Raw genomic sequence first — 26,155 nt, 5'->3', positions numbered from 1 at the left:
AGACTTCAATTGTGTCATGAACGCCGAATTGGACAGGTCTACCACACCACGCACGCCCAACAACCCCCCCTCCGAAGCCCTTCGCAGAGCGGTACAGGATTTACACATGACCGACATCTGGCGGGACCTGCACCCAGCCGACAGATCCTACTCATTCTACTCGGCCCCCCACAACCTCTACACCAGGATAGACTATTTCTTCATAGACAATGAGCTAACCCCACAGGTTGAATCTGCGAACTACCTGGGTAGATCAATATCAGATCACTCCCCACTAATACTGCAACTCTGTTTGAGAGGCCCCAGACCTCCTATCCCGATGTGGCGCATGCCAACAGAGGCCTTGACCGATCCCGCATTCAAAGAAACCCTAGCTGAGAAGCTTGAGGAGTACATAGAGTTTAATAAGGGCTCACTCGGCAAATGGAGTACATTTTGGGAAGCAATGAAGGTGGTGACGAGGGGAGAGGTAATCGCAGAGGCAGGCGGGATCAGGAGGCAACTGAGACAGGAACTAGAGTCCGAGGAGGAGAAGATCAAGCACCTTGAAAACACTCTCCCCCCAACGATTGAGACGGAAACCAGGCTGAAGGAGGTCAGAGAAGACTGTAAAATCGCATGGGAGAGGCTCTCGAAGTTCGACTTTTCTGCACGATCTGCGAAGGCACACAAAGAAGTGGACAAACCAGGTAGGATATTAGCCTGGCTATGCAGGAAAGAACACCCGAGGACGGCACTAAATCTGATTAAAGACAGCAAGGGCACAGCCCACAGGACACATCAAGCAATAAACTACACCTTTTCTGACTACTATGCCGATTTATACGCCCACACCAACCGAATACCCGAGGCAGACATAAAAGATACCTTGGAGGAAGTCGGCCTACCCAGACTGAACCAGGAGCAGAGAAACATGCTGGGAGAGCCCATCACGCCCGAGGACATATCCGAGGCGATCAGATCCCTCTCCACGAGCAAAACCCCTGGAACAGACGGCCTTACCCCGGAGTTCTACAAGGCGTATAAGGAGCTCCTATCCCCTATACTGCAAGAAGTCTATGCGGAGGCATACGAAACTGGAATATTACCGAGCAGCATGAGAGAGACCCTCATAGTCCCAATGCTTAAGCCTGGCAAACCACCCGAAAACTGCGACTCATACCGCCCGCTAGCGCTCCTGAACTACGACAGCAAAATATTAACGACCATACTGACAAAAAGGCTTTCGAGAGTAATGGTCTTCATGGTACATGAAGACCAAACTGGCTTCATCCCAGGACGTAACACCACGGCCACCTTGAGAAAACTCCAGCACGTGATAGCACAGACGGCCGAGTCCACCGAAGACCTGGCTGTACTATCACTAGATGCCATCAAGGCTTTCGATTCGATTTTCTGGGAGTGGCTGATCAAGACCCTGAGGGAATTTGGACTTGGCGAACAATTTGTTCGTTGGACCGAGGTGCTCTACAACAACCCAGTTGCGAGAGTGAAGACTGGCGGTACGATATCGGAGGCGTGGGCCATCCAAAGAGGAACCAGGCAGGGGTGCCCCCTCTCCCCAATACTATACATCCTGGGCCTGGAACCGGTGGTGATCTACTTTAGGAAACAGCTTTTTGATGCAGGTATCAGCCTGGGCGGAGCGACAATGTCATCTCCCCATATGCCGATGATGTCCTTTTGTACCTACGAGACCCCCAAAGAAACGCCCCTACAGCCCTGGACATCCTAGACAATTTTGCGAAATACTCTGGGATAAAATTTAGCTGCCAGAAATCATGTTCCTTCCCTTTGGCTGGACTCAGAGGCAGGAACACAGACGAACTTCCTGTGATCGGGATCCAACGGCAAGTGGAGGCGTTCCGCTACCTGGGCTTCACCATCAAGCACACCCCGGTCTCAACCCACAAATGCAACACGGAGGTGGCCATGTCCGGAGTACGCAGATCCATCAAATTCTGGTCGAAACTGCCGCTTTCAATGATGGGTAGAGTAGCAATATCCAAAATGATAATATTGCCCAGATTTCTCTACTATTTTACTAACATAACATACTATATTCCACCACCCTTCTTCAGGAAGCTAGAATCCCTGCTTAAGGACTTTCTTTGAGGCCGGGCCAGGCACAAGCTCACGCTGAGCATCCTCACACTCCCCCACGCCGAGGGTGGCGTCCAGCTTCCCGACTTTCAGAGGTATTACCTGGCGGCACAACTGACTCATATCGCAAAATGGCTATGTGACGACCCCTCGGCAGAGACGAATCTCCTGCGCCAACTAACCTCACCCATGCACCCTAAGGAGCTAATATGGAACAAGCAAGTTGGGCCCTCTGACCCACCCATGATAGCACAGTTGGGACGACAGGTATGGACAAAAGTCACCTCTATGCTTGGGCTACGGCACTCATACGCACCTGAGATTCCCATGCTGGCAGACACATGCAAAACCCCCAGCGACTTATTGGCAGTGAGGAGATGGGAGCACTATGGCCTTTACTCATGGGGAGACATGTTTACCGAGGGGCTGTTTAGGGAGTTTGAATCGCTGCAACAGATAGACAGACTCGCCCTAGGACAATTCTTATGGTACCAGAAGGTGAGACATGTTGCCAAAGAGAAATGGAATGTAGGGCCTGAGGAGCCGAACACACACCCCCTTGTGCAGGAGATGTATGGTGTCAGTGACGGCTGGAAACCGACGTCGAGGTTATACATCCAAATAAACGACAGGCCCAACCCAAGAAGCGCACGTCTGAAAGAGAGATGGGAGTCCGACTTAGGGACTGAAATCACAGAGGCAGAATGGACGAGGGCCCTATCATACCCGAAGGAGGTATCCCGGAACGCGAGGTTCAGGCTAATTCAGCTCAATATCCTCTACAGGACCTACATGACCCCACATAGGATAGCCACATTCTCCGACAAGGTCACCCCGACCTGCCCATGGTGCACTTCCGATCGTGCCGACATGATCCACATGTTCTGGCCCTGTCCTAAAGCACAGAAACTCTGGTCCGCCGCCGAACAGACCTGTAGGAGGGCCGGGCTGGAGAAATACGAATGGACACCTAAGGAATGCCTCCTGGGCACCCATCCGAGGCTGAGCAAAATCAAACACTCGGTGAAGCTTATGGACATTGCATGCGTGCTCGTGAAGAGGACAATTGCCATGGCCTGGAAATCCCCGACTGGCCCCAGGTATGAATCTTGGATTAAGGAGCTGCTAAGATGGACGGCAGCCGAAACCAGAGCGTGGGAGAAAGGGAACAGCCGAGGCGGAGATGACTCGAGCACCGCACTGGAGGCCTGGAAGACCCTTCTGAGAGACTTGATTTTTTCAACGAGCCACAAACCCCCTTGAATCCACCCCTCTGAATCTCTATGTAAGTTCGACCGAGAAACTGCACTACCAAACTCACACTCCCCCCCACATTACGCCCCACCAAGATCAGCCAGACCCCACCAGACCCGAGATGAGGGTTCGAAAACGAAGCGAGGAGCCCAACAACTCAGAGGACACACGGACAGTTAGTGTTACTATTGTTGTTTGTCAGTTGTTTAATCTTACCAAGCTTAAATTGCATATATGTTATACATTAGGTGACTCAACCCTCACCATGTTCATGATGTTTTTAACGCACATATATACATAAATGTCAATAAAAACATTTAAAAATAAATTAGTGGATGCTATTGTAGGTGCTCCAAGCCCCTCTTTTCTCTGGTCAGTTTGAATCTTCAATATCACTCGTAAACAAAGAGACAAACTGGATTAACACCGGGATTGTGGGCATTCCAGTAAATCCCCACCAAATTCAGATGGCTAGGTGCAAGTCATGAATAGAACCCACTGAAGTTACTTTTTCTGGCACAAATCTTTTAAAACAACTAATGCCCTCAAATATAAGCAAACTCATCAAACACAGAAAGAGTCTCATGGTGCCGCTCTCTTTTTATACCCAGTAACAAACATGTTTTCGTATTCAAATAAATACCAGAACGCACCCATAAACTCATCAACTAAGTTGCCAAGAAAGACATTTATCAGCCCCCAATGGCATGGCGCATATTGTAATTCTGTCTCAGGAAACATTCCCAAGCACACCAGTGGTCCAGTTATTAATTCAACCCGATCTCCCAGTGAGCCGGAACCCATATTCTATCACTGAGGTGGTTGTGGACTCTATTAGTTCACACAGTGTGCCTCTATCTATTCTGTCATGAAATGTAGCAGGCTACAATGACAAGTTGGATTATCCCCAAGTTAGAGGCAAATGAATACCTGTGATGTAGTCCTACTAGAGGAAACCTGGGTGGAGCACGATTTTCATATGGAGGGCTTTAGTATATACCAAAGAAAAGCCACTATAAAATGGAGGTGACGTTTCTTTGGAGGCTTAGCCATCTTGGTAAAAACTCTTTGGAGCTAGATATAATTCTCATACCTAGTGACTCACCTAATATCTGAATAAAAAAGTTAATGAATAGATTAGGTGAATCTCTTCTTTTACTACACTAATTGACTTTAATAGCATAATGGACCATCAAATCAACCCTAGTATTGATCCACCTTCGTGTTGGTGGTGACTGTAATGCTAAGCTAGTTATTGACTCACACTTACATACTTTTGATAACGTAGACTCATAATATCCTGACTATGGTAATGATGAACCCTAGAACCAATGCGGATGGCCTCAGGCTATATTTCTAACTAATAGAATGGGACTACGATCTGTCAATGGTAGGTTTAGTTTGGACATTCCTGGTGGTAACACTTTTAGAGGCCAACAATCTGTAAATGGTCAGCAATTGTTAATTTGGAGATTCTATCAGAGCTTTATGGTGACCACTTTGGGATTCTGTTGAAGATCAGATTCCCCTCCAAAAGTGGCCAACGGGACAACAATCTCTGTACAGACGTTCTAACAGTCCCTCTGTCTCACAGAATAATCAGATGAGATTCAAGGAAAGAGAAAATATTGCAACATCTTTTTATTAGCACTCACATGTTCTTATTCAATAAAATACTCAACCTTGAGTTCACACATGGGGACATTGCACATTCTTTTAATTACTTTTTTTACTACGAGATTTAATTACATTAGTCATTTTTACAAGAAGGTAGTGCCAAAAAATGAATCCAGGTTTGTTTGAGGTTATTAAAACTACTCCACTCTGAAAACGACTTGTAGTTCAACTTTTCTTAGTTTAATCAAAAAGGCGGCGGAAGACGAAGAAGTGGTTGTTTTATCGGAGTAAAAGATTTGTTCTAAAATTTGACGATTGTAATTAATTACTTAATTAAATTGGTCTCATCAGATTTTTTAAAAATGCAAGTCAGGCAAGATGCCTCATAAACATTTCCAGTTTGATGAGAATTGTCACCACGCAAAGCACAGAATAGTGATGACTCTAAAGCACATTAGCACTGATAGGAGTGAGATTAATAATGGACGAGCTGCATACAAAGACACAGTGATTTTATGCAAATCAAAGCTCGATGCCCTAGGTTTGAAAGAGTTTTCCATTGCAGCAAAAACCCTACACTCTACGCAGTTCTAGCAATTAGTATATTTTGACTCTAGCTATAGCAAAAACCAAAATCAGGTCAAAACAAAAGTCCAAGACACAAAGTGGTTCATGCATTTTTCCAAACTATATGCCAATGAGCCCAATATTGCCTGCAACTATATGGAGAACATAGACTGGCAACTAGAGCAATTTATGGTCGAACTGATCAATTTTACAGTTAGTGAAATATTGAACGCAATACCAAAACAGTCCCTGAACAAAAAGCCAAGCCCCAAAAACATCTTGGCTGACCTGTTTAGAAACCTGGAAGACTTTTGGTACCCACTGCTGACAATAGAATTTAACTACATGCTTTGCACAGGTGATCTGCCTAGTCTTGAATACTGCCCGTTGCATGTCGAATATATAGAAAAATAGCTGAGAGAGTCACCTAAGTCTTACAGGCCCATTACTTTGCTTGATTCAAATGTATAATATTTGGACAGTGGTTTTGGGCAGACTTCAGGAATGGCCAGCCAATAACAACATTTTGGCAAGGACTCATCTGGGCTTCCAAGAGGGCCTGGGCACCAATGAACAAGCACTAACCTGTATTTAATTGCTTTTGATGCAATTTACCTCAAGAAAGAGAGTGAGTATGTGGCTTTCATGGTTCTAAGAATTGCCTTTGACAAGGTAAATAGGACTAAACATTGGCAGAAAGTATGATCCATGAATTGCTGGGAGTATTTAATTAGGATGTTGTCCTCTTTACATCTAGATAGGCCTGTGTATGCTCTGGAGCAAGAGGTCACTGCACTGCATGATTTCCTGTGCACGGCTGTGTCCTCTCTCCTTTATTGTTTTCCCTTCATATAAATGACCTTTACCATTATTGGGTTGATTGTTCCCTTGATGTTCCATGTACGGGGGAATGCCCATCGCTCTGTTAACCTCGCAGATTACACTGTGTAAATAACCAAAACACCACTAGCCCTTCAAAGATTAATAACTCTAAATCGGCAATAATGGTTTGTCAAACTTGTTGGAAATGCCCCAACCTTTAACGCTGATGATGTGATCATAAACGTGGGCACGACATATGAATATCTAGGTTTTACTTTTACATATACACTAGTGGGCACACAGCACATATTATGTGGCATAAATAAACTTGCCATGCTAGGATCCTTATTAAGAATATCAACAGCAAAATATAAGGCCATAGCCAAATACGGGGCAGGCTCAAGGGCATTTTCTAGGGTATCTAGCCAACAGATAGTCGAAAATGGCTTCCTTAAGACCTTGCTTGGCCTTCCATCCTCAGTTCTAACATGTTCGTACATAAGGAAGTGGGGGTGCCGCATCTTGAAGATGATCTGCGTTGTGAAGCTGTGAAACTTTGGCTTAAAAAACAGTCAAACGACAAGGCCACTTTGTCTCAATTAATTGTAAACAATGTGCTTTCACAAGAAGCCAATTCCTTGTTGATTTCTTGGTTGCTTTTTATAAAGAAGCACATGGCCTTGATAAATGCAAGCAGAAGGGTTACCAATAGAGGACCCGTAACTAACTTCGTCAGTGCAGAAATCTTGAAGAAGTGACGGCTGTTTTTTGCCACTGAACATGAGCATAGAGAGATAGCAAAGGCAACGAATCAAGCATTGATAACTCTGTCTTCTAATAAAATGTTCAAAATGTCCAAGTATTTATAATGGACCAATTTTAATTATGAACAGGTACTTATCACTAGGTCATGGTTTAATGTGTTCCCTCTCCGGGCAATCACATGCAATGGCAGTCAACTGCTGTATTTAATGCAAGTGATGGGAACTGCCTGTTATACAAGGCACCAGTTGAGGATTTTGTGAACGTTATCTTCTTTTGTCCTACATGCTCAGGCATAAGGACATCCGTTCTAATAATATTTTTTCCGAAGAACATCTGTCGGACAATGTAGATCGTCCTTACATTGGGCCTCATTACGAGGACAGCGGTAACCCACTGGTGCTACCAGCGGTGCATCCAGCGACTTGCTGCTATCCTCGTATCACCAAATCTTGTGCCTAACTTCCCGGTACCACCAGTACATTACAAGTTCTGGCGGATCGGCAAGTCAGGCACCGGAAAATGTTAGTCCCCATTCCCATGGAGCCCAGCAGGACTCCATGGGAATGGGGACACGGAAGCACCGGCAGCGTTGCTAATTGTTCCAGTGCCTCCGTGAAAACTATGCGGGTGGGACCTGCCGGACGTAACGGCCCCCACCTGCAGAGTCGGATTGTGGTGGTCCAGAAAGGGTGCTAGTACGTTGCTATCCTTATTTCCAGACCGACACACTCGGAATGATTTTTTTTTTAATTTTATTTATTTATTCGCATTTGTTGAGCGCACAGCAGACCGAAGACATTGTGGCGCTAGTTACAGTGTTGCTTATACTTAGTTACATACAGTTCATGTCCGTACGGTTACATTGGACGAAATATAGTTTTTTTACAGATATGCGAAGAGCAGCAGGAGCACATGAGAACGGGGTTAGTTGAATAGGGCAGTTTTGAGTTTTTTTCAGAAGCAGAAGAGAGATGCATCAGTTCTGAGGTCAGTAGGTAGGGAATTCCAGAGTTTAGGTGCGAGGAAGGGGAAGCCTATGCCTCCTGCTTTGGTTCTGTTGAGGTATTGCTACTTGATTCGTGTATTGTGCTCTTCTCGGTCTCGTCGATTGATATCTACCTATCGTGTCAGATAAGTAAGAGGGAGCTGTGAGGTTGATGCATTTATGGGTGGTTGTGAGAATTTTGAAGGAGATACTGTCTTTGACAGTGAACTGCCTTTCTGGCTTGTGTGATGTGTTCTCTTTTTGGTATGCTGATGGCTGTTTTGAGAGCGTTATTTTGGGTTGTTTGGAGCCTAGATAAGTTTTTTTTTGAGGTGCCGGCTAGGAGCGTATCACAATAGTCTAGTTTGGCTCCTATAGTTGCTCGGGCGATGGAGAGGCAGTTATCCTTGGTTAATAATGGTTTTATTGCGTTAATGAGTTTAGTACTTAGTGCTGAGGCCGAGACTATGGCGCTGACTTGTTTGTCCATAGATAGCATGCCGTCTATGTGAACCCCCAGTGTTTTGACTCAGGACTGGGATGATACAATTGTCTATGTTGAAATTGATGTACAGTGGGTTGAGGTTGGAGAGGGTGGATTTCTGTCCTAGAATGAGGATTTCGGTCTTGTCCCCGTTCGAGCAGAGGCCGTTAGTAACCATCCATGCTTGTACGGTAGATTAGATTTGCTGTTGGGTAGAGGCGTCTTGGTGATAATTCCCTGTCAGGGGTAGGAGAACCTGCCTGTCATCAGCGTAATTTGTGTAGGTGATCCCCAGCGTGGCTAGTTTATCAAATAGTGGCTTGGTAAAAAAGATTATAGAGCGTGGGGGCAGTACAGGAACCTTGTGGCACACCACAGTGGATGATGGAGGGTGCTGCATGTGCTGTGTTAGAGAACACTTTCATAGCTCTACCCTCTAAGAATTATGTTACCCATGATGCTGCGTCATTTGAGAAGTGTGCAGTGTGTGTCAGGTGACTGGTAAGTGTAGTGTGGTCTACCAGATCAAACGCAGCTGAAAGGTCAAGGAGAAGGAGGAGAGCGGGCTTGCCTTTGTCTAGGATGTTGGTAATTTCGTTTTTTTAAGTCTAGAAGGGCGGTTTCAGTTCCGTGTCCCTTGCGGAACCCAGATTCATCACTGGTAGACTGGACTCTGTTAACAGATCTTCGGCATGCATTTAAACTAAGTGAAGCATAGATCTATTGTATTCATTAGTAATCCTTTTTAACTGTAACTCGTTTTTAATATTTTGCAATATTTTCTCTTTCCTTGAATCACATCTTATTATTTTTTGAGACGGAGTGACTGTTAGAACCTCTGTACAGAGATTGTTGTCCTGGTGACCACTATTGGAGGGGCATCTGATCTGCAACAGAATCCCAAGGTGGTCCCCATAAAGCTCTAATAGATTCTCAAAATTAACAATTGCTGACAATTTGTGGATTGCTGGCCTCTAAAAGTGTTACCACCAGGAATGTCCAAACTAAACCTGCCATTGATAGTTCGTACATATAGCCTAAGGCCATCCACTTTGGTTCTAGGGTTCATTATTACCGGAGTCGGGATATTATGAGAATAATTCTCTATGTTATCAAATGTAAGTTTGAGTCAATAACTAGCTGCGCATTAAAGTCAGCACCAACAATGACCCACGAACGTGGATCAATACTGGGGTTGATTTGATGGTCCATTATGCTATAAGTCAGTTAGTGTAGTATACTAGAACCTTTATTCCCTTGACTGTTTTAAAATGAAATCAAAAGGAATTTCGGTGCTATGCTCTGGCAAAGCATTAGATTTATAATTTAATTCGGAACATACCGTCATTTAGACTGCATCCAGCCCTGTGAAGCCTCCATTAGATAAGACAAAAACGTGTCCACCATTAGATGCCAGGAGTACGTGGGTGCTGTGTGTGGATTTCTGCTGCTGGCATGAAGCCGCATCATCGTGTAACAACGGCAGCCGATGTTTCCTGTCACTTGGTCGGCTGCCACGACGCGGGTAGCATGCCTCCCATTGGAACAGTGGTTTCCTGCACAACAAAGGGTTTTTCCCTCTCTTTTCACCTTTTCACTTAATTTTTAGCCCTTTTATTAATATATAATTGGAAATCTTATTAGAAGACTGAGTTATGAATGCTCAATTAGTTGCCTGTGCTATCTATGCTCATGTTCAGTTGCAGAAAAAAGCAGTCAGTTTTTCAAGATTTCTGCACTGAGGAAGTTAGTTACGGGTCCTCTATTGGAAACGCTTCTGCTTGCATTTATCAAGGCCATGTGCTTCTTTATAAAAAAGCAACCAAGGAATCAACAAGGAATTGGCTTCACGTGAAAGCACATGGTTTACAATTAATTGAGACAAAGTAGCACCCTCACTTCCTTGTGTACCGAAAATGTTAGAACTGGGGATGGAAGGCCAAGCAAGGCCTTAAGGAAGCCATTTTTGTCTGGATACCCTCGAAATGTCCTTGAGCCTGCCCTATATTTGGCTATGGCCTTATATTTTGCTGTTGAGATTCGTAATAATGATCCTAGCATGGCAGAAATTGCCAGCCAGAACGCACAACTGTTTTTTTATTTGTGTTTTTTGAAGAAATAACTTTCTTCAGATACTGTCTCTTTTATATGCTTGGTCTAATATGTTTTTGCCTGAAAATAGAAGGAAGCAGTTCCTATTTTAAATCCATCTTGTGTAATCCCCACGTGTGTTCCATTTAAACTGTAAGCCTCATTTTAACGACCAAAATGATAATTGCAAGTAGAGCTTCCTTTTGCACTTGTGTGCAAATCGGTCCCATCCACGCATTTTTATAATCATTTCCCTGGCCTAATGAAAAATATCAGTGTTAAAAACATATGAAATTGCCTTTACTTTTTTTACACAGCATTTTGAGGTAAGTGTACACGCTTCCCACAATTTACGACGATGACACGCATTTGTCATATGTTGAAACTGACATTATTTTGTATTTCTCATGCATCCCTGAACGCACATGACCGCAGCCATAGCTGGGCAGATGATGCAGTGAAAAGCTAAAGCAGTCATAAATGGATGCCACTAAGTCCCATGAGGCCATGTGACCATGACATTAATGTCTGCCTGGGATGCAGGCAAACCAAGTGACACGTGACACCTCACCTATGAAGGCAAGATTTTCTCACATGAAAACTGAAACGGGGATCATGTGTGCTAGTCACTTCATCAGGTCCTGGTACGTGTAATGGGAATGTCTACTGCAAGCGGCTGAGCTTAATTTTACAGGCTTTGCATGGTGCTGTAAAGCCATGCCCCTCAAGCCCAGAGGATGTTTGGGCAGAAGCTCATTATTTATGAATTTTCTGTAGGATCCCCATTCTGTAAAACTCTATAAATTTACTGAGGAGTGTGTGCTTGGGTGACGGGGGTCACTTTTTTGGGACAGGAGTACTTTGCTAGGTTCTCTGTCCATTTCCACACAGATACATTGAAGTAAAGGGTATCTCTACTTTTGCTGCCTATATTGGTTATTGGATGTATGGCCATTTCTCCACATAAGGAATCCAAGTGCCTTTAGCAGGTACTGAACCCGGGGGATTACCAGTACTATAATGTAATTCCAGCATAAAATAATACAATATTGGTAGCGGATTGGGAATGAAAGGCAGGAGCGTCTATATCCCGTTTGGTGCACCCACTCCAACTGCAAAGACAATTACAATTCCCTGGAGCACTGAAAAGGTACTAAGACAGGCGTGACAGATGTAGGTTCTGGGAGACAGCGAAATGAGAGTCTGTAAACTCTTGAAAAAAGACCTAGGCTGTATAGCCTTCGGTGTGGGCTGAACATTTCGTCTGTAAACTCTTGTCATCTTCAATGTCCTAATAGTTTTGTTTTACAATTTGCAGCAACGGGAAGAGGACAAAAACAAAAGGAACAACAACACTGAAGCCAACACTATAATGAAGGACTTGGAAGATTTGCTTCCGCCACAGGCAAAAATGGCTCTTCATCTGCAGTCCAGTGAAGCAGGTAACTGCATTCCAAAACACACAAATATCACTTTCCATTAATGGCAATACGTGAATTCCCAATAGATCAAATTTATGTTAAGTGAAATGGCACTCTTCCTCGAGGGAAAGTAATAAGTTTCTATAAAACCAATATAAAGGCTAGAATTACTATCAGCTCTGAAATGTAGCCTAAAAGTCCCCTTGTCTGTTAAGCCTAGAGTCTTTGGGATTTACAGGAAGGTGGGGTTTCTCTGCATTTCCAGGGGACCTTCTGTCAGATTGATCAGCATGCACAATGCTTATTTGCTCAGATGAACGAATCCTATTGCAACATCTCTCTTGACTAGAGTCATTGCTAAACATGCCTCCTCTTCATTCATTAAAGTTAAATTATAAAAACAGGAATTCTTTGGCTTTCATGATCTAGGGAGGCCGGAGGCCTCCAGAGGCCATAGGATGGGCTTGTCCAAAGTGTTAGAGAATTGACATTTTAAAATTAAATTCGAACTAAATTCTACTGAAATGCACCCCTCATTTAGGGTTGAACAATCTAAATTAGTGCAACCGAACATATAAAAACATTTATTTGACCCGAATCCTTCTCCTGTTTTACCCTTTGGGAGGATTTACTGAAAATGTGACTATTTATTTTTCTGCCTATAAGATGATAAACGATGGCATATCGCAGTTACCTTATACTCTAGGTCTCCCTTTTAAAGTGTATTTATTTTCCTTTTCACTGGTTTATGAGCGTTCTTCAACAATAAATAACTGTGGCGAAATAAGTATGAGAAGAAACACTGAAATAGAGAGCAGAAGTTGTTTTACCAGGTTGGAAAGTTGTCAGAGTGACAGTAAATCTATTCCATCTCCTGTTGATTTCCACAATGCTTTGTATTTTGCTCTTTATTTGTTATTTTTTTTAGTTTGTCATGTTTATAGCTCACCTAGCCCAGAGGCATCCAGGCGCTCTTTGCTTAAGAAGGATGGTTTTAATAAATTGGGGTAAAGTACCCTCTTTTTTTGTTTTCGGGGGGCCTGTGTCTCGAGGGATATCAGTAAACTATACACATACAAAAGGATACAGGCTACCCCTCCCTTCTCCCCCTATAGGTATGAACACTAAACCACTCCACTTCGACAGACACCTAGACTTGGTCTGTGTTGTACATTTGAAAATAGATCACCACATTTGACTGGAAAAAGACAATTTTATTTGTCATCATATTAAAAAGCAGGTTTGACACGATAACATACAAAACATTTGTTATACGTGTTCAGTTATTATATGGACACCACATTAATAGTCATATGGTGCTCCACAGTAAATATTTGAACCATGCCGTGAGGTGGTGAGGAGTTGAGTAAACAGTGACTTTATGAGTTGTGATTTTTCAAAACATATTCCAAGCCTAGAAGGGAGGGGTAGCCTGTATCATTTTGTATGTGCATGTGTTAAGATTGATGGTTACATTAGTTGCTTATATAGGTATTAGGTTACAGACAATGCTTTCATAGGTTACAGGTGGTATGTTAATTACATCATACATTAGGCTGAAGTCGTTCTGCAAGGCATTGGGTTATCATGTGTACAGAGACAACATCTTAGATAAGGTTGATACATTGCTTTCGGTTATCTTGTGAATGGAAGGGTTCTTAGTAAGGTGTAGGCAGGATAGGATGGTGTTGTTAGGGGAAGGTAGAGGTAGGAGGGTGGGGCTTGGTGCAGGTAGGTATATAGTAGAAGTGTATCTAGGTGTCTTAAGAGAAGAGCCACGTTTTTAGACCTTTGCAGAAGGACCAAAGAGAGGGGTCTAATTTCAAGGTCAAGGGCATGGAGTTCCATTGTATGGCTGCAATCACAGGGAAGCTACAGCCTCCCGCTTTTTGCCGTCTAAATAGAAGCAACAGGTAATTTCGGATTCTGGGGACATTACCTACAAATCCGGGCCTGCAACAGTTTTCAGTAAATACACTTTCTCAATGGCATTCTGGATCATTGACTGCAGGTCCTAGCAGACTGCTGAAAGTGTACCTACAGAGAGTGGTTGCTTTGGTTTGAATGTATTTTCCCAGGAGCGTTCAGGGAATGGGATTTCCTCCTTTTAGCATAGAACAGTTCCATGTAAAAGCATGTGCACATTTTTGACACCTAGTACCTGGTGTCAAAAACCATTTTGACCATCTAGTGTAAACCATTTTGTGTAAGTGCACTTTCTCAAGGGATTGGGGAAACCGTAACTCTAAGGTTTAATTAACATACAACAGTTCTCTATGAGCATCCTTTCTCATTGGGACACTGGATACTTTGACTCCAGGTAAAAGCATGCAAGCATTTTCTGCAAGTGCACATTCTTAACATGACTTAGAAACTTGAATCTTCCATTCAATGGGGTTTTCCAGAAACTGAACTCCAATTTTCACCATGCAAATTTTTCTGGTGTTGTGCAGTTCCAATGGTTGTTTGGAAACTTTTGATGTCAAGTTCCAATATGCAGCAGTTCTTTGTGTATAAATCCTTAGCATGTATTCCTTAATTCTATAGAGATTTCTTCCTTCCGCATTCTTAGTACTCATTATCACCACCACCCACCCGCCTGCTCCTCTCTTTAGTGTTCTCCTTTCCCCCTTCCTAGCCTCCCCACCTCTGCCCCTGCTGTCTTCTCCACCTCCACCTTACTACTTTTCTAACATCCTTTACTTTCTTACTACTCTACTCAGTCTCTCTGCCCTCCTTTTCACATCATTCTAATTGCCTAACCATCACACACTATGCTGCTTCTCACGCTTAACTCATGCACCTCTCCTTATTATCTGTCCCCTTCTAAACTCTGCAAGGTACACCCACAGGTCTTGCAGTTGTGTAATTGTGTAATTGACATCATCAGCGACTGGTCCATAGTAAGTGAGCACTGTGGTTGGAGAAATCTCTGAAGAACTATGAATTCTTCAACTGCTCCTTGTTGCCATATGTGTCCTTGCCCAGCTCTGTGACCCGGGCCTTCAATTTGGCATGTCGACATCTTGAATCCGTACATGTTGAGGATGTGGATGTAACGGTTTCACAAAAGCTCATGGTCTTCCTGGAAAGCAATTGGTGATTGTAACTTTTCCCATGACCCCAGGGGTCCAGCTTTGCAGGTACCTGCATGAGTCAGTGCTGCCACTGGGCATTTCCTTGGATAAAACTTGTTTGCCCATTTCATATTCTTTGATTCGTGGGGCTCCCAGGCAAGACGAGGGATTTACATGTCCATTCAAACAAGTATTTCTCCTTTTCATGTAATAGCACTCTCTGCTGCTTAATACATACGACATGTTCTTCAGAAATGTAGCAAGATTTTTAGGCTCATTAGAAAGACCTCAACACTCAGGATGGGTAACACCTCTTTCCTAAATCAATGCAAGTTTATTCTTACTTCCTGAATTGGTTGGGATGCTCAAGCAAGTCAAGGTATGGGCCAGGCGTCCTTCATGAGATAAGGGTGCCATTACTTATTTACTTTATATACAAAGCACCACTAGACCAAAGGGGTCTGTTCAGTAAAAGCAAGTATGAAAACAAAACAAAAGATGAATAAACAAAGAAAATAATTAAATAAATAATGTATCGTAAATGTCAACATTAAGTATAATGCATTCCTGACATGAATAAAAACTCAAAGCCTTTGCAACAATTTAAGATTAAGTAAGGGAAAACAAATGTCTTAAGAGATGAATTGCAAGGAGAAGAGAATTCAGTGCTTTAAGAGCCACAACAGAGAAAGCCTGAGAAGAGTGCCGAGTGTGTTTTATATAAGGGATGTTCAATTAAAAAAGTTGACCCTTAAACCACCAGAGATGCAATGTTTGCCTACTAAGTACTCATTGGGCCTAATGCTACCACTTTGTAGAGAATGAAGCAGATGTTGAAACATTTGTGAAAGTGAATTGAAAGCCATTGAAGAGAAATTAAAACAGGCTTAAGGTAGAGTTTTTGTGCGCCAGAAATCAGGTGAGCTGCTGTATGCAATACTGCGTTAGCAGAAACAGGAACGAGGCAGAGAGGCTGAAGAAAATGGCATCAGAAATCGGAGAAAAGTGAGAAGAGTTTAATCTTCCAAAGACTAAATAACTGAACAATCCAATATTGAGATAGGTGAGGAATATGAGTTTTAGGGTTAGGATTGGAATTAAGCATAAAACCCATAGATATACCAAAGGACACTGGGATTGGGGTGATAAAATTCAAGGAGGGTGGCGTTAGCCACTCTTGAAAGTGTACGGCAGAAAAAGAAGTAGAGGAAACCAAAATAAATTCCATTTTTATAGAGGATGAGTTTCAAAGAAGGTAAATACATCCAATCCCCAGTGTCACTGAGGCTGTCCACAGGCAGATGATGTCATCTGATGAGAAAACCTTAAGATAGATCTGGATGTCGTCAGCACACTAGTGTACCTTGTGGACAGACTCACAGAGGAGATCCCCAGAGGTTTCATGTGGAAGTTAAAAACATGGGAGGCAAAATGATACCCTGAGGAACTCCACACCACATCAGGAAATGGTCCAACCTGGTGTTGTGCACCTGTGGAAACTGGAAGTGACTCTACAAGAAGTAGGTGAAACAAGCCAGAGCACTTTCAGCCAATCCCATGTGTGAGGCCAGTATAAAGACTTCATGACTGAACATGGCAAACACAGCTGAGCGATCCAGAAGGCACCACCAGTGTCCAGCATGCATAGAGGGTCATCTACTACCTAGATGGTAGCTGTCTCGGTGCTACACAAGCGAGGGATAGAAACCAGACTGATTGACCCACATAAAATTGAGAACTGAGGTGCTGGGAAAGTTGTGCTGCCATGCATTTTTCCAAGATTTTGCCTAAAGATGAGAAGGTGGTAAAAGACCAGTAATGATCTTTTTATGATGCGTCAATGCCACATTGTTTTTAGAAGAGGAAGCCTCTGACCAGTTTTCACTGATTTGGGAATAATACCTGTGGAAAAAAGAAGCATTAATCAATCAACGCCAGAGAAGCCGGTATGAACTTTAGTAGATAAGAGGGAAATGGGTCATCAGAATAAAATGTAGGTTTCACAGAAGGCAGAAATCAACAGGAATCAGAACTTGAATGGTAGAGAAGGCAACCCAGATGGGAACAATGAAGAAGAAATGTGGAAAGAGAGAACACAGAACGAGATATTTACTAATGATTGCAAGCTGTATTTTGTCAATAGTCTCGGAGAAATAGTGATTAAAGGAATTTACCTGAGAACTAGAAAATTATACATTTGGGATAGAAGATGTGTTGATAAATGATTGATTGCTTTGAACATTTCACAAGGCCAACGAAGAGAAGACACATTTTAACATGTCAGAAAGGATGATTTTAACAGAGAACAGAATCGGTTAAGTAATAAAGAATTTAGCTATTTACACAAATACCTTTTAACACAGCATTTTCCCTGTTTTTCACCACTTAACTGGGGGTTTTGAAGGATGTGTTGGAATGTGAAAAGTACAAACGGGATCAAGGATCAGCAAATGAGAAGAATATGAAAGGTAACTAGAAGTCAGTGTTTTCACATCAACCAAATATATAAAGGGAAAAATGCATATTTTTTCAGAAAACCCGATTAGCTATAAACCCAGAAGAAACAGTTGCAAAAGATCCTGAGTGTCATGTATGTTTAGGGGCACAGTAAGAACATATTGTAAAGGCAAGGAACAGACAAATGGAACAGTAAGATGGTCAAACCAATCTATCAGAAAAGGAGATTTACAACAAAGTAAGGATTTGGATGCAACAATGACAACTAAAATGTTCTTTAACTTGTGAGTGAGGATTTGAATAAATTGATAGAGATCATCATTTGATAAAGGGTTGCCTAATTGAATTATATGATGATCATCAGTCTTACATTGTAACGAATCTTGAAAATCTTTAAGCATGGCAGCCAACCATCCAGCTTTCAGGGCAGTTTGCATGGCGAATAATAAAGCCCTGAGGAGTTACAATATCTACAATGAGACTGTCAGAATGCTTTAACCAGCTTTCAGTAATGAGTTAAATGTCCGGATTATGATGAACAATTAATTCATAAATGGGGGTGGCATAGAAGGCAGCAGAACGGGAACTCATTAACATACATTGTAGATTGATTTGACCAGAGGAGGTGATAGGTAAACTCATATGAATTGGAGTAATGTGAACAGGTGTGAAGGGCCTGGCTTCCGAAGTGTGATGAACTGGAATGTGATGAAATGTGGACTAGCATTGGAGACAAAAGGCAACACATGAATAATCATAATCATGCAAATGCTAACACACTAACCTGTCAGTTCACAGGTGCATAACAGGTGCATAACTGGACTGAAATTCATAGTGGACTTGATTATGCCACTGTTTACCGGAATGCATTGAGCTTAGCACATCTGCAGCAGTAGAATAAAGATATAGTCAAAGATGGCATCAAGGCTCAGATAATGTCAAGTCTGCATCGTTTTTGGTCTGCCGATTAGGGGGGGACATGTGTCAGGAGCCATTGCCCACAGCTAGATGGTGCTCACAGTGTAGAGTGGCTGGATCGGGAGGTAGCTTGGCAATGGAAACAAGACCCAGGATCAGATGAGCTTGAAACCCACAAACTTCATAAGCAGGCAGCCACACACAATTGAAAAAAGAAGTAGATTTCATACCGGAAGCTGGTTCTCTCTGCTCTGTTCTTGTCCCTCATCCCTCCTAAGAAACCAGATGATTGTGCGGGGCTCTTGAAGTTTAGAGTTCTGACGTTGCTCCTACTCATCTCATTTCCTCCAAGTTATTTTCTGTTATACCCCTCTCTTGTTGGCTAGGAAAAGTACCCTTTGGGAAATCATTAACTTGGTCTGCCTTGATCTAGCTAAACCCAGCAGAAGAGGTGCCCCTAAGGTCCTTGGAGGAATCATTAAACATGAGGCTGGTGATGGACTGGGGAGTCTGGGGTTCTCCAACAAATCTCATATAGGGCCTGCATCACAGCTTGGTTGTGGCTCCAGGCCTCCAAGGTCACCCCCATTCCAGTCTCCCAGCCTCCAGCACATCTTTCTTTCCAGGTGGTCTAGATAATCTGATTCCCAGTTGCAGCAAGCAGCACTCCCTGGGTTTGCTGCCCTAATGACATGTGTGTTTCATTTTCTCCAGGTGCTTTATGATCTGCGATTTACAATTGGAACATGTAGCTTTCCTCCTTGTGTTCACTTTCTGACTGGTTTGTGCACTTATTGGGCGCACATTTGTTAAGGAGAATTCTCCTGAATGGCTTATTTCCCTTACCTGTTGAGTCCCTCAGCAGATTTGCTGGATTTCTAGGATTCATTTTTTTTCACCTGGTAAGAGTGTGAGCCTTTTTTCCCACTCTTAAATGTTTTTTTTTTTTTTGCTGTGTGTTGTACATTTTGTGCTCATGGACTATGGAGTCTCACCGAGCTCCATAGGCATCATCTTTTTGCTGTGTGTCACACAGCACCTTTAATGCAGTGACATATGGTGTCTTTTTAGACTTCCCACTGTTAAACTCCATTTTCTGGGACTGACTACTGTCTCCCAGAATATGTAAAGTTGCCATTGACTTTTCTATTCTTTTTAAAATGTACAGACCCCGTACAAACTATCTTCCATAAAGTACTAGAAGGGTTAATAGTTATCCCTTTTTGTCTGTTTCTCATGGAAAATTATTTCGTTCCCCTTTCTCTAAAATTTGGCTGGTGGCAGTGGTATCTACCATTTTTATTCTACTATGCGCTATGAAAATAGCCTCGGTACTGTTAGAGGCTATGGTGTTAGCCTCAAACTCTAATCTGCTGGACCCCTTTTAATTTTATTTGGTTCCGGTCGGGTTTATTCGGCATTTCTTTTTGTAAAGGTCTTTCTCGTGTTTTACTCTGCGCGCCAAACCAGGTTTGGATCCTTTGTTCGCCGTCCTTTGGCGGCCTTCTGCACAGAAGCCCTCCTAACCCTCCTTAGGCGCCTGAGTGTCTGGGTGGACAGGATGTGAAGGAGGGGTTTGAGGCCCCCTGCACAGGGTCTCCTTGGAGACCAAAGTCGCACTCTAGTTTGATTGGCTAGGTGACTGTCCTGCCAGGACAGCCACCCTGCTGTGTGATTGACAGCAAGGCTGTGTGAATGGAGGAAAACTGCTTAGAGAAAACCAACGAGGAGCTAAAGAAAAACGACTGCTGCAACTTCTGGACATCCCAGTGAAGCCCTGCTGCAGGTCCGAATTGCCTGAAACTCCGACGACAGAGAAGATCTGCAAGGAATCTTCTTGTCTTGAGCTTGATGGGACCAACCAGCTCGCCAAACACCAAATACTGGCCTTACTCCACTGATTAAATTTGATGTGCCTCGCTGCAGTGAACCGGATACCAAGGAGGAACGGAACCTGTTTGGGTTTTAAGGAGCGCACCTTTTATTCAATGCTTTGCTCTGCTGCTGGCTTCTTCACTGAGCAGTGCATGACCCTCCAGTCTTCCTCCTTCTTGTCACCACGATAAAGCTTCAGGTACTGTGAGCCTGCAGGAACTGCCAGGAAAAACCGCCTCAGCTACAGCATTCTTCTTCATTTAAGGTACTGTTCAAATCCGGTCATTCGTTTCGACCGTCTGCGATGAAAGTGTTTGAAATCTTTCACCTCTCCGAAGGCTTGTCCTTCTCTTCTCTTTTGAATAACTTTTCCTCCGACCAACTTCGTTTTGAACTCTTGGCAAAGACTTAACCGCAAACTACTCTGAACTGTGTGATCCTCTGCAAAGACTCTGAACCATGGACATTGGCCCAGGCCTATTGACTTGAATCCTAGTTGTAGTAAGCCTTTTCTAGATTGCCCTGCCTATCACTTGTTGGTTTTGTTGATTTCGGATAACCTTGTCTTTTCCTCCCTTTTAAATTGCTGGAGTGCCATTTTGCTCACACTTCATTTTGAGCTTAACTTGCCCAGAATTGATTGGGGGTTATTGTAGTGGATTAAGATTGTGATTTTCTGCTGCTTTATATTAGTGGACTGTTTTATAACTGATGGTGTAAATAAATGCATATTCTTTTACTCAGAAACCTTGAATCAGTGTTTGTTTGAACCATAGTAATTGCTGTCCTTTGTGTAACTTCTGATACTGCTCACTTTAATCTTGAGATAAGTCCGGCTGCTCAGCCAGCGCTACCACTTTACTGTGTAGTACAGGCTTGTACCAAAGGTGAATTTGTAATGCACTTGTAGTCTTAATTGTGTGTGGTGTTCCCAAAGGGTACTGCATATGATTCTGCCTAACAACATTGCTCTCAGAACTGTAACCAGACATTCATTTATGCAGCTTCACTCCTTGCGTTTGCATTCCTCATGGCTTATATGATTTTAATTCATAAGGAAATTCCAGCATATAGCTTTACTCCTTCCATTAACGTTGTCACAGAAATGCAGACTTCATCTTGAACTGCTCTACATCCTTTATCTATTTCTCTCTTTTTCTCTGTCTCTCGCTTGTTATATGTCTCTCTCTTTTGTTGTATCACTCTCGCTATCCCACCCCTCTCTTTCTCTCCCTCTCTCTCTCTTCCTCTATATCTCTCTGTCTCTGTCTCTTGTTCTATCTCTCTCTATCCCTCCGTATCTGCCCTGGAGATCAGTTTTCATTTATTTAAGTTGGTTTGACGCCTGGATACCTCTTGGCAGTTCTACTGGCTCATCAAAATGTTGCATCCCTTCTTTGAATTACTCGTACCGCTTCCTGATAGAGTACTGTGAACTTAGCTTCTGGAGGTTTGCTGATTATCATCCGTGCTTGTGATACATATCATGTCCGACATTGGCTAGCCTTTTTGTGCTTGCTAGCCTGCTCATGGTGTTCATGGTCCCTAGGTGTGCATCTGTTCCACAGTCTCAAAGTTCCTATTTCTCTGTTTGACAGGCTCCCCCTCTAGCTGGTTTTTCTTTCCAGCTGTTGTGCTTCATTCATTGGCACCTGACGATTGCCAGGAAATAAATACTTATAATTTCATATTCCTTGGGCCGAAAAACAGGCTATTTCATCACATAACCAACTAGCCAATAGGTCTACAACATGTCATCAAACTAAAATCAAGCAAGCAGATTTGCCGAATCCAAAGATTGATCTTTCTTTTTTTGGATAGCACTGAACTACCATCTCCACGATGACAGGCTGCAAGCTGCTTCAATGACCTGATTGAATCATTTTTTAAATTAAACAGGGGCAGCACAATGCTATTCATAAACACTGAGAGGCATCTCTATGAATCACCACGTGTTTGAATCTGCTTTATTTTTAAGGTTTCTTTTCTTAAAAACTCTTTCTTCTTCTATAGTTGTCTGAGTGAACCTCCTTAGTAGTGCTGTGTGATGTATTTTTCGCTTTCCTGTTGCTCTGTCTGGACCTCATTGGCAATCCTGGGAAGCCTCTTATACATTCACACATGAATACTTTTTTTAAAAATGAGCATAGATGCTTAACACAACCTTTATAAATTGATCAATAAACTATAAAAATACTAAGAACATGAAAATGAGTTAAAAAGACAATTCTCATTTTCCAAAATAATTCTATAAATGAAGAGATTGACAATGTCACAGTCCCTGAAGAATCGGAAAACGTCAAGTGGTTAGAGCAGCCAGCTCCACCCAGGAAGTACTGCTGCAGAAGCTTCACACCTTCCCTGTGCAGGAGGTACTGCAAGGTGCCTAAAGATACTCCCCTTTCAGATGTTGAGCAGGGACAGTCCACATTTTGTGATGAAGTGCGAAGGAGAGGATTCTCAAAGGTTCCTGCACAAAGCCTGGGCAACATGGCATTTGTAAACCACCTCATACATTACCACTGGCAGCAAGTGGATGAGCATTTCAGGAGCAGGTTCTGGCAAAAGGAAATTTGGCATGGTTGTAATGCCCTGCAGTCCACTGATGGACCTGCAACGCCACAGGATGAAGAAGAAACAGGACCACCATCATCAGCTTCGTCATCCTCTGGACCTCTCCCATCGACTTCATCTGGTGCCAATGACGGGAATGTCGCCTGTGTTGCCCCAGCGCCGGACCCTAGGTGGAGCTTTTCACTTGCAGAAAGTGCTGTATGCCAATAGCACTGGATGCATCAACATTTGAGACAATTGAGAATGCCTGGTTGGAGCATCAGTGAAATTGGCAGTATTTATTTTTTATTTATGAGTTTTTGTACTTGCTAATTCAAATGTGTTTTTAACATTTTAAAAAAACTATAAATATAAATAATACATTACTAACGTAAAGCTTGTAAAAAAAAATGTGTCAACTGTTCACCCATCTTTCTTGCATCCACTCCATCCCCATCCCACCGCCTCCTTCACCCCAAAACGGTTATTTTCAGAACCACCGTAAGAGTTTTAAAAAACGATCTAAACTGGGGGACGTGGATTTTACATTAAGCACCACACCAACAGACTAACCCTATGGGTAACCCTACAGGTAACCACCCGCCACTCAAATTAAAGGCCCAAATGGGTCCCCTTTCTCTGTTGATGACTGTGACAACAGGGACATAAACATCTAAAGGCATGGCATGGCTCAGTTCCACACCACAAGATAATTTTTTGAAATTTTACTAAACACCCTTAGTACCGACATAAGAAACTACACAGGTTCTAAGAGACGAGGGAGCAGCACGAAAGAGAAGTATTCACAGGGCAAAGGAGCACTGGCCAGCAGCACTCAGGCTTCTAGTAATGCAGGGTTGTACTGCAAAATGCAGCCCACATTCCAAGCATCCTGACTGGAGAGTGCCCCCTTCAAGGAACGTAATGAAAAAAAAAGCAAAACATACCTTTAACTTATTTCACATAAATATAAACATAAAATAATTAACCAATACTCATACACTTTTTACTATCAGAAAATAAACTTCATTTTTTATACACTGTATAGTCTGTGTTAAGCACCTCTAACAAATTGAGAAATCATGTAAAATAGTGCAGTTTTATCTCTATGCCCACTGTTTCTTCAATTAAACTGACAACACTAATCTATCTCCTTTACACGCCCTCAAATCCAGCCTTCAAATAAATCAAACATTAAACGATCCTAAAATCAACTTTTGCAACTTCTGTACAAATCCCAACTTCGAGAATCATTCCAAAGAGAGCACTGAATCGAGATGCATTCCTTCAGATCATGCAAAAACCTCATCGAATCACAACAAAACACAATGTAACCACGACTCGTCCATGAACGTATCGCAGTGGTGCACTTAATCGGTAAGCTCTTTCCGAAATGCTATTGTCCCAATCGATCGGGCATGTTGTTTTACGCATACTGTAATAGATCTTGAAAGAATTCCTATGCATCTTACCTTAGTTTTCCTCACATTTACACATACAAAAACAACTGGTTAGGCGCTGCCATCTTGTGCTAATCTTATCCGTTGATACATCACCCTAAATTCAAGTGCCCTCGCGGCACTAAATCATATCACCCGCCCCTAAAGCAGACATCACTTTTCCAAACGATATGCTCCACCTATTTTCATTACGTTTGTGGCCACTGTAGCCAAATGTACTCTGTCATCACCCACACCATAATGTTAATTAAATCAGAACCAGGAAAATAAACACACACATACTCTTTACAGTGCAAACATTTTCTTTCTTTTCACATATCGGAGAACAAAATAATTTTTTGGAAGAAAACAGCAATAGTCTGCAATGTAACAAGTACTTTTATTTTTCACATCATGCTCAAAAGAGAAGATTCTGTCCATGAAAACGTTGATATCATTTTCCAATAGAAGTCATAACTAGTGACCATTGCATGCTTGGAATGTTTTCTGTAAGTTCCTCATGAAACATCGATTGCTCTCAGCAATCGATTCATCTGTGTGTTTCATGTCTTCTATATTCCATTAGTCAAAAGATAATTGGGCCTCATTACGACCCAGGCGGAAAACCATGGTGCTAATAGCACCATGGTCCATGCCGGTAACTTACCGACTCCGCCATAGAGAAAGGGGGAATTACCACCCATTACAAGGTTGGTGGGGCTGTAATTCCCCCGTCCTCCATGGCCCTTCTCCATTCCCATTTTTGCCCCATAGGGCTCAATGGGAATGGGGAAGGCGGTAAGTACGGTACCGCAAATTGCGGTACCGTACTTAGCAGCAAGGTCCCTTTGCGGGTCCCTACTTTAACGGCTGGTGTAGACCAGCCGTTAAGGTCGGGTCCCGCAAAGGGACCTCGTAATCAGGCGCTAATGGGTTAACGGCGCCGCAGCCTTGTACGGTGCTGTTAACCCATTAGTACCAGGGTCGTAATGAGGCCCAATAAATGTGTTGTTTCACTTTCAAACTCAACGCTTTCACATCAGCTCATTTTTACATCATAAACGCTGTCAGGTTGATCCTTATTGCTGCTACCACTAAAGGACAGATTGGTTCCTGCCGATCATCCCACATAATCGTTATTAAAGAAGCTGGGTTGATGATTATCCTCCAATGTTGATTGAAGAATCCAGCAGACGGGAGCTGGAAACTATGGAATGCGCAGAACAGTGGTAACTAGCTACGAAAATGAATGAATAAACGCATATATTTCAGTAGTCGTATTTGTATCGAATATAGACATTAAAATATGTTAGCCAACAAATTACTTTAAAATTTCAGAACCAGATGAAAACGAATGAGCAACACCCATACCACACGGAATGAACACAGAGATGTCAAGACAAGGGAGTAGGTCACACCACAACATGCAGGAAAGTGCACAGAAGTAGTAAGACCTCCGAATGGGTTAGAGACCCAAGTTCAACCGTTGCCTATAGCAGACCCTATCTGAAACTAAGGACGCAGATAGTAACGTTGTAGGTTGAAGCTCAGATAGAGGAAATTATAATTGAAGTGGAATGAGTAGCGAGGAAACAGATAGACCCTGGGGTGCAGGTAGCACAAGGGCACAGGGAAAAGGTTTGCCGCCCCACCTCCATTGAAGGTGCCAGGGATACAATGGTGACTGCACACCAGGATATACCACGGGACAAAGTGGGGTAGACATC

At 42.9% G+C, this 26,155-nt stretch overlaps 1 protein-coding gene across 1 annotated transcript in view; it reads left to right on the top strand.

Annotated features, from left to right (window-relative positions):
* Positions 1-26,155, top strand: part of LOC138568821 (transmembrane channel-like protein 2) — a 636,652-nt gene that overhangs the window by 569,407 nt on the left and 41,090 nt on the right. The window contains exons 17-18 of the mRNA XM_069646590.1: positions 12,007-12,130; positions 13,038-13,116. Coding sequence (XP_069502691.1) covers positions 12,007-12,130; positions 13,038-13,116 — 203 coding nt within the window. The remainder of the gene's footprint in view (positions 1-12,006; positions 12,131-13,037; positions 13,117-26,155) is intronic.

The sequence above is a fragment of the Ambystoma mexicanum genome, chromosome 2q, assembly GCF_040938575.1.
Source record: "Ambystoma mexicanum isolate Mex_15411 chromosome 2q, UKY_AmexF1_1, whole genome shotgun sequence".
NCBI lineage: Eukaryota > Metazoa > Chordata > Amphibia > Caudata > Ambystomatidae > Ambystoma > Ambystoma mexicanum.
The sequence above is the reverse complement of the archived record's forward strand: the minus strand, read 5'-3'. Positions and strand labels throughout refer to the sequence as shown.